This window comes from Sapajus apella, unplaced genomic scaffold (genome assembly GCF_009761245.1).
Source record: "Sapajus apella isolate SASKATOON/1434 unplaced genomic scaffold, GSC_monkey_1.0 scaffold74, whole genome shotgun sequence".
Classification (NCBI taxonomy): domain Eukaryota; kingdom Metazoa; phylum Chordata; class Mammalia; order Primates; family Cebidae; genus Sapajus; species Sapajus apella.
The window spans coordinates 957,760-967,016 of record NW_022437014.1 but is presented as its reverse complement, the minus strand read 5'-3'; the positions used below and the strand labels follow the sequence as shown (position 1 = coordinate 967,016).

The 9,257-nt window shown below is 52.7% G+C and overlaps 1 protein-coding gene across 14 annotated transcripts in view; it reads left to right on the top strand.

The window, feature by feature from the left end:
* Positions 1–9,257, top strand: part of MEGF11 (multiple EGF like domains 11) — a 388,577-nt gene that overhangs the window by 294,401 nt on the left and 84,919 nt on the right. For all 14 annotated transcript variants that reach the window (XR_004260666.1, XM_032251021.1, XM_032251020.1 and 11 more), the window contains exons 6-7: positions 6,571–6,817; positions 8,084–8,204. Coding sequence is in view for 13 of the 14 variants with exons in the window: in XM_032251021.1 (XP_032106912.1) it covers positions 6,571–6,817; positions 8,084–8,204 (368 nt within the window). In the remaining variant the exon portion in view is untranslated. The remainder of the gene's footprint in view (positions 1–6,570; positions 6,818–8,083; positions 8,205–9,257) is intronic.

The following is a 9,257-nucleotide window of genomic DNA, read 5'->3' as shown; positions in this document are numbered from 1 at the left end:
AAAAAAAAAAAAAAAAAAAAAAAAAAAAAAAAAAAAAAAACAGAGGCCCAGAGAGCAAAGCAGGCTGCCCAAGCATGCCCAGCACTGGCTCTGACCCATCCTTCAGGCTCCCTCAGAATTGCAGCTCAGGCCTGGAAAGAGTGGAGGGGCTCAGCCTTGGAGAGCTTGACTGTGCTTTGACTGGGGCAAGTCTGTTGACAAATGGCCTTGCTCACTGGGAAGTCACTTTATTTATCAGCTGGAATGGTTTCCGGCGGCCGCTGCTCTATCTCTGCCTCCCTGCCTGCTGCCTTGGAAACTCAGGAGCAATCCCAGGACCTGTCAGCTCTCACTGCTGCTTCTGCAGGTGGGGTGGGAGAATGAGAGCCACAGACCGTGCTGGGAGGGGCCCTCACTGCATCAGGCACTTCCGTTGCTGGGGAGGAGCAGGAGGTGGGGGCCTTGGCCCAGGCCTTAGTCCAAGCTGGGGCAACTCAGGAGCAGTGGCTTCCAGGTTTGTTTCCACCCTTGACCTTTGATTCAGAGGCCGACTCCTCCTCCTTGCTGGGCCTCAGGATTCCTGTCTATGGAATGGGAAGGACTAACCTTCTCTCCCACCCCACCTCTGGCCCAGCATCCTTCTGTGTATCTCCCTGAGAGCACCAGTGAGAACAGAAACCATGGGAAGAAAGAGTTCTCACCTGGGGAGCTTTTAAAGAGACCTATGCTTGGGCCCCGCCAACCACCCTAGACCAATTCATTCGGAATGGCCATGGGTAGAGCCCAAGTAAGAGTGTTTCCTTTTCCTTTCTTTCTTTCTTTCTTTTTTTTTTTTTTTGAGACGGCATCTTGCTCTGTTGCCCAGACTGGAATGTAGTGGCACAATCTCGGCTCACTGCAACCTCCACCTCCTGGGTTCAAGCAGTTCTCCTGCCTCAGCCTCCCAAGTAGCTGGGAGTGCAGGCGTGTGCCACCATACCTGGCTAATTTTTTGTATTTTTAGTAGAGAACAAGGTTTCATTATGTTGGTCAGACTGGTCTTGAACTCCGGACCTCGTGATCCACCCACCTCAGCCTCCCAAAGTGCTGGGATTACAGGCATGAGCCACCATGCCCAGCCAAGAGTGTTTGTTAAAACTGCCCCAGTGATGCTGATCTGCAGCCAGGCCGAGAACCACAGTCTGAGGAAGTGAACCCTAAGCAGCTGGGGGGGCTCCTTGGTAGCTGGGAGAAGAGCTGGCCAGGCTCCCTCCTCAGCACTGCTGACAGGTCTTCTTGTGCTCCACTGGGCTGGCTGCTGGGTGGGACCAGATGGTGGACGGGGGGAAAGTAAAGGGCAATCACAAAACGAGGCCCACCTTGGCTCCTCTCTTCCTCCAGCCCAGAGAGACTCCAGGGCTAATGGAACAGCCCGGACGCAGGCACCTTCCTATACAGCAGTGAAGGTGGAAAAGCAATGGCAGTCATATTGTTGTTCCTAGTCCAGTCCAGAAAGGCATCAAAACATGTTTACTTGGGTCCCTTTAATGAATTATCTTCAGGGACTCAAAAAGATACCTATATCCTGGTGTTGGCTGTTGTAACAATAGCCAAAACGTGGAACAACTCAGTGTCATCCACAGATGACTGGATAAACAAAATGTGGTGGAATATTATTCAGCCATAAAAAGGAATGAAGTCCTGATACAGGCTACACCATGAATGAACCTGAAAATATTATGCTAAGTGAAATAAGCCAGGTACAAAAGACTGATACTGTATGATTCCGTTTAGAATCTAGAAATATCTAAACAGGCAAATTCATAAAGACAGAAAGAGTGCTGGTGTGGCAGCTCACGTCTGCAATCCCAGCACTTTGGGAGGCCGAGGTGGGTAGATCAATTGAAACCAGGAGGTCGAGACCATCCTGGTCAATATGGTCAAACCCCATCTCTACAAAAAAATAGAAAAATTAACTGGGTGTTATCGTGCATGCCTGTAGTCCCAGCTACTCAGGTGGCTGAGGCAGGAGAGTCACTTGAACCTGAGACGCAGGTTGCAGTGAGCAGAGATTGTACCACTGCCCTCCAGCCTGGGGGACAGTGTGAGACTCCGTTTAAAAAAAGGAAGAAAGGAAGGGAGGGAGGAAGGAATGGAGGGAAGGAAAAAGAAAAGAAAAAAGGCGTAAAGCTTACCAGTGTAGTTGGAGGTGGAACTAGGGAGTTACTGTTTAATGGTTACCAAGTTTTTCTATTTGGGGTGATGATGCAACAGTGTGAATGTAATTAATGCCACTGAATTGAACACTTAAAAATGATTAAAATGGAAACCTTCATGCTATGTATCTTTTACCACAATAGACAAAATTCTGAATAAGCAATAGATAATCTTAACTGAAGAGAATAAAATTACGGGAAGTAGGGTCAGTCATGGAAAACCTGGGGCCTACGCCCACCCTTCACACTTGAAGCAGTTCCTGAATAAGGCACTTGTGGAAAATGAGTCTCCGTTCTCATCTCTTTGTGGGTTTTCGAGGGTGACTATTTAAGCCCAGGCTGGCTGCCGTCGTTCCATGTCCACCTGCAGCAGGTGCTGTTATTATGGGTTGTCGTGAGAATGAAATGAGAAATTCACTTTGCATCTTTATCTCATGACGTGGCATTAGTAACTGTCCAATCAACTGGAGTTACAAACTTAAAAGCCTGCCGGTGATGAAGACAATGGGGAAGCCACTTCCCTCATGGGGACCCAGGGGCACACTAACCCTGGACCCCAAAGTCTGAAGTGGTCAGAAGGGAAGGAGGTGAGCTGCCCAACCTTAAAGAACATAACAAGCCAGGCCATGCATTTCCCAGTGCCCTTCAGTGCTCAGTAGCTGCCCAGAGAAGGTCTAGCCACTTAAAAAAATCAGCCAATAATTCTGTCTACTCTGGAGGCTGAGGCACAAGGATCGCTTGAACCCAGGAGAGGGAGGTTGCAGTGAGCTGAGACGGCACCACTGCACTCCAGCCTGGGTGACAGAGTGAGACTCCGTCTCAAAAAAGGAAAAAAAAAAATCAGCCAAAGTCCAATATAATTAGGAAGGAGAGTCTGGGACGAAAAAAGAAATGTGTGAGGGGTGACATTCCAAGGCCAAATTGGTAAGAGTTCACAGTTCTCTGTGAAAGAATGCAAAGTCCTCTTGTAATTATAATGACGGTAGTTTTCAGTCACCTTGAGCAGAGCTGATAATTGACTCACTGCAGCTTGCCTCATTTCTCTGTCATTGCTGGGGAATGAGGTGTTTTAAGTGAATTTTCTAGATAACTGAAGCTTATCCCTGTGAACCCTAACATTGTTTTTTCCGTTTAATCACTCTGGGGAGGAATTTCTCTGGAATGAATTACACACTTCTCTGCTTCCTTAATCAGAATATTCTAAATTAAATGTGACTTCTTCCTGTCAATTTGGATATGAGAGGCTATTTACCCCTATATTAATGGCTCCAAGTTACTTGCTTTTTTTTTTTTTTTTTTTTTTTTTTTTTGTCTACACGTTTCCTATTTCCATGGCTTCTTACTGTGACACAGAGCTCTTGCTCACATATTTTTAGGAGCCCCATAGAACATGCAGACGTTGGCAAGGCATGGTGGCTCATGACTGTAATCACAGAACTTTGGGAGGCCGAGGCAGGTGGATTACCTGAGGTTGCAAGTTCAAGACCAGCCTGGCCAACATGGTGAAACCCCGTCTCTACTAAAAATGCAAAAAATTATCCAGGCGTGGTGGCACATGCCTGTAATCCCAGCTACTCAGGAGGCTGAGGCAGGAGAATCACTTGAACCCAGGAGACGAAGGTTGTGGTGAGCTGAGATCGCACCACTGCACTGCAGCCTGGCAACAGGAGCGAAACTCTATCTCAAAAAAAAAAAATGCAGACACAAACATACACATGTGCCTATACATACACACTCACATGCCAGTCTGTAATGTGAGGAAGCAGAGTGCCAGGTTTAATAGAATTGTGTTTACATCCTTCTGTAATGCCCTGAGCCACCCGTGTTAGAGGACTTTCGTAGTGTACCATGAACGCTGCTCCAGCATTTCTGCCCACTCGACTGTGCACCCCAACAGGGCAGGGCGCCTTCTGGCACTAGCAGGTCCTTGGTAAATGTTTTTGAGTGGGCAAGCAGAAGAATGAAGACACCCAAGTGTTACCACGTGGACTTCATGACAATTTTCTAGCTTCCTTATCAGAAGGCTAGCTTTGCTTCCTACTGGGTTTTGGCTGCGCCAGAAAGAACAGAGGTCGTTTTATAAGCAAAGCGTAACCGTGCGCCCTGGGATGCACGAAGAACAAACTGGCTTTGGGCCCCAACAGTTTCATACAGAGCCAAGGTCTCAGGGCAGTAACTGCAGCCCCAACAAAGGAAGGGACTTCCTTGTGCTGGATCCTGAGATGGTTCACAGTGATGAACAGAGAAGTGGCCGGTCCCTGAGGCATCCCTGACCTGTGCTTTGTGGCTGCCGCCTTGTCCCCAAGGCCACTCTACATTTCAGTCTTTGGACTCACCCTCTAGAAAGTGTCACATGACCTGCCGTGGAGAGAGCTAGAACCAGGAGACCTGGGCCTGCCCCTGCTGTGACCTCAGGCAGTCACTTCCCTTCTCTGACCCTGTGTTTCTCCGTCTGTGACATGGGAACATAAGAAAACCTAACTTACACGGTTGTTGCGAGGATTACATTTTAGTCATGTATGTAGTCACGTCTTACAGACGATAAACTGTGTGGATTCAACTATGTGTTCTTGACAACTAAAAGAGAAATGTACCGCAGAGAATTCTGCCGGTCCTGCTCACTGGGTGTGTGTCTCAGGGAAAGGATGAGGTGGAAGGTGCTGGACTGCTGGATGCTCAGTCACCCTCCGTCCTGTGAGCCTTTTTTTTTTTTTTGGCGACAAAGTCTTGCTCTGTCGCCCAGGCTGGAGTGCAGTGGCGAAATCTTGGTTCACTGCAACCTCCGCCTCCCGGGTTCAAGCCATTCTCCTGTCTCACCCTCCCGAGTAGCTGGGACCACAGGAGCACACCGCCACACCCAGCTAATTTTGGGTATTTTAGTAGAGACGGAGTTTCATCATGTTGCCCAAGCTGGTCTCAAACTCCTGAGCTCAGGCAGTCCACCCGTCTCGGCCTCGCAAAGTGCTAGGATTATAGGCGTGAACCACGGCGCCCAGCCGCCTGTGAGCCTTTTTCGATGTGAGTGGAGGCTGTAGCCTTACTCACTGTAATGCCAAGTGGCAAATATAGAGTGAGACTCATTCATGATTTGACAGCTCCGTTTGTGTGTGTGAATACTTGGGGCACAGAGGAAGAAGGGATGAACCAAGATAGGGTGATGGGCGTTCCAGGCCTCGGTGGTTGTGTGTGCTAAAGGATGATGGGCAGGCTCCATGACATTGTCCACTTGACCTTGGCCGGTAGGTGGGAGGGACATACGGGGGACTGGTAGGGCTGGTGGGGCGGTCATTCCACCAACCTTCAGCCCCCAAAGACCACATGCACTCAGTGGCCACACTGGACCCTTGTACCTGGAGGTCTGACCTGATCTCCTTAGCTGGGAGCAATCATTCTTTCCATTGAACTTCTCCCAGAACGTAACGTTACGTGTGCCTGTCCGTGCCTGAATTCCACACCCCACTCCCACCCCAGAATTTGGGGGAATGAGGCTGTAGCTGAGGACGTCGTGTTATTGTGTGTCCCGTACGCATCAGGTGAGGGTCAGGGTGGGAGGTGGCAGCAGGCGGGGTGACCTACCTGGGGCTCTGCGATTCAGCCCCTTTCCATAGCCCTAGACTGTGAATTTCTGCAAAACTGGTTCAGCTATCACTCTCCGAGACGCTTAATTACATTTAAGATCTTGAAGGCTGCCTGTTAGCTCCCAGGGAAGCATTTCTTTTTCCTGCTCCTGCTTGGAAGGTAATGAAATTGAACTGAAGCTGAAGCAACCAGGGGTCGTAGGCATTACCGAGAGGAAGAAGCTTGGGGCAGAGCCAGGGAGGGGCAGGAAATGTTCCCAGAGAGTGAGTGAGATGCGAGAAAACCAGCATGTGTGGGGAAGAGGGAGAAGGGGCAGGAAAGGCAGAGCAGTGGGAGCTGGCCCGGGCTCGGTCCGGCAGGCCCCAGGAAGAGGGGCAGAGTCACAGAGAAGACGTGTGGCAGATGGCAAAAGAAAGGGCCCGGCAGAAGGGAACGCAGAAAGGCAGCCGGCTGAGAGTTTAGCAGAGACGGAGGGAGGTCAACAGCTTGTGGCTCCAGAATTTCAGTACAGGAGAGGGGGCTTTGGCGCAGCCATTTGGTTGGAAGAGCATGGCCGGACCAGGAGGTGGGTTCTGAAGCTGCCTTGAGGGAACAAGCCCTCTGCCCCTCTTAGCCTGTGTGACGATTTGCGTGACTTCGTGGAAGAGCTCGTGGAGCTTATGAGGCACCAAAGCTTCCACCCAGGCGCCCCTTGCTGCCCCCTGTCCAGGGAGGGGTGCTGCAAAGATGGGAAGGCCACATGGGCATCGGTTGCCGGCCTCTGCCCCAAGGAGAGCCTTCGAGGCTCCTGACACCTGACCATCCCCATCTCTTGCAGGCTGTGACCGCGACCACTGGGGCCCCCACTGCAGCAACAGGTGCCAGTGCCAGAATGGCGCCCTGTGTAACCCCATCACAGGCGCCTGCGTGTGCGCCGCCGGCTTCCGTGGATGGCGCTGCGAGGAGCTCTGCGCACCTGGCACCCACGGCAAGGGATGCCAGCTGCTGTGCCAGTGCCGCCACGGCGCCAGCTGTGACCCCCGCACCGGCGAGTGCCTCTGTGCGCCTGGCTATGCTGGCGTCTAGTGAGTAACGTGGGGGGCCTCGAGGGGTGGGGGGCCTGCAGGGGTGGGGGGGTTCGGGGGGGGGGGGGGTGGGGGGGGGGGGGGGGGGGGGCCTGGAGGGAGCCCGCCCTGGGGAGGGGCCTGGAGTGGCTGCCCTCAGGGCAGCTGCACGCCCCGCCCCAGGCCTCCTTGGGGGTGGGCTGTGTGGTGGGACCAGGAGAGTCAGGATAGTCTTGGCTGTGAAATCTCCTGTGACTCTAAACGCCCAGGACTCACCCACGCAGGTCTCAGATTCCTGTCTTCCAGGTCCCTGCTGGTAGACTGCCGGAGTGAGCACTCCCTAAAACCCTCCCAGGAGGCCCCTCCTGGCAGAAGCCGCTCTTAGCTTAGAAGTCTCTTCTGACCTTACCCCATATGATGCTGCTCACCTGGGCATTTGGGACAGAGAGCGGTCAGGGTCCTGGGCAGATACCATTTGCAGATTTGGGAGGGTTACTCCGCCTGTTCCTCACAGCAAACAGCCCCCACTCCAGTTCCCCAGAGAGTGGTATTGACAGGAGATTGAAGATCTCCTCCCAACCCTGTAGCAGGCTCTGTGGCCCTCCGACAGCCTAGATCCTGAGGGGTGGCCAAGGACTCTAACCACAGAGATGGCGTTGATGGAGGGTGTCCCCTGCCCTGATGTCTGGCCGGCTCCCAAGTCCTAGTGAGCTAGAGGCCAGGGCCACTGGATGCAGGCCCAAGACTAAGCCCCCATGCAAACCCTGCCCAGCACCGCCACAGCGCCCTGCACATGAGCCTGTCATGAGAGCTGGGAGCCTTCCCGAGCCTGGAAGGAACATGCTCCAGATTCTTCCCCTCTATGCGTCTAGGCAGATTCTTGAAGACGGGATCCACGAGCACTTCTCAGTGCCCTCATTCGTGCTGTTCCCTATGCCTGGCATGCCTTTCCTTCCATTCTCCTGGTGAAGTTAACTTCACCTTACGGCCCAAGTAAAATGTCTTCCTCCTCGGGAAGCCTTCCTCGGCCACCTCCCCAGCACACTCCTCTTTACACTAAGAACACCTCAGTCATCCCACAGGTATTGGCCCACGCACCCTCCGTTCCAGAGTGTTCAGTCGGAGCCCTGCTTCCCGCTCCTGGCAGGAAGCAGGACTGCAGCTCAGCTGATGTGCCTAATACAGACCCTTTGACTGTGAAGGAATTCCCAGGGAGCCCTGGAGCGCTGGGACCCTGCCATCTGACCTGAATGCTGCTGTGTCTAACACCTCTGCTTCTCCATGCAGCTGCGAGGAGCTGTGCCCTCCTGGGAGCCATGGAGCTCACTGTGAGCTGCGCTGCCCCTGCCAGAATGGGGGCACCTGCCACCACATCACTGGCGAGTGTGCCTGCCCCCCAGGCTGGACGGTAGGTGGCCCCACAGGATCTGGGTGGGGCACTGTAAGAGGGCTGAGCATTTGCCACGCACACACCTTAGAAAGCTAAATCGGCCGGGCATGCTGCTCATGACTGTAATTCTAGCACTTTGGGAGCCCGAGGCCTGAAGATCGCTTGAGGTCAGGAGTTCGAGACCAGCCTGGCCAAAATGGGGAAACCCCATCTCCACGAAAAATACAAAAATTAGCCAGGTGTTGGGGCACACGCCTGTAATCCCAGCTACTCAGGAGGCTGAGGCACGAGAATCACTTGAACCCAGGAAGCGAAGGTTGCAGTGAGCCAAGGTTGAGTTACTGTGCTCTAGCCTGGGTTCAAAAAAAAAAAAAAAAAAAGGCTCAATTCTTCTCCCACTCTGAATACCCTCCCGCCTATTTATCACCTTAGGGCATCACTAAATGCTGCCAGTGGTGCCATGGACACAGCTTTGAATCCCATGTCTGCCGTCTCCAAGTGCTGTGTGGCCTGAAGTTACTCACCTCTCTAAGCCTGTGGTCTCATGTGCAAAGAAATTGAATTCTTCTAAGATTGACTGTCTGTATGTGTAAACACCCACATGAGCTGCTGTGGGCCCTGGGCCAGAGGTGGCAGAAAAGTCTGGGAAAAGAAGAAACAGCAGGTACGGGTGACCTGGATTTAACGTCACCCCTGCACTCGCGCGCACACGCATTCGGATTCCGTGGGCCCCGCGTTTGTGTTTTAGCAAGTGCTGCAGGTGATTCTGACGCAGACTCACGCAGCCCGGGTCTCCCCTCTGGGAACAACCATTGTAGGAAAGGGATTTATAACCTCATGGGTCTAAATTCAGGTCTCACGTCCAATGTTAACCCTGAAAAGAGCCTCAATTACTCCGCTTCCCCAAGTCCAACACTGATGTGCCACCAGTGAGCCCTGCCCTGCCTGGCTGCCATGGCTGGTGGCTGGCTCAGGTGAGGCTGTGCGTGTCCGAAGTCCTTTGCAAGCTCTGAAGCTCCCTATGATGGCTTGATTTCTGTCCCTGGGTACCAGAGATCCTCTACAAGCCTC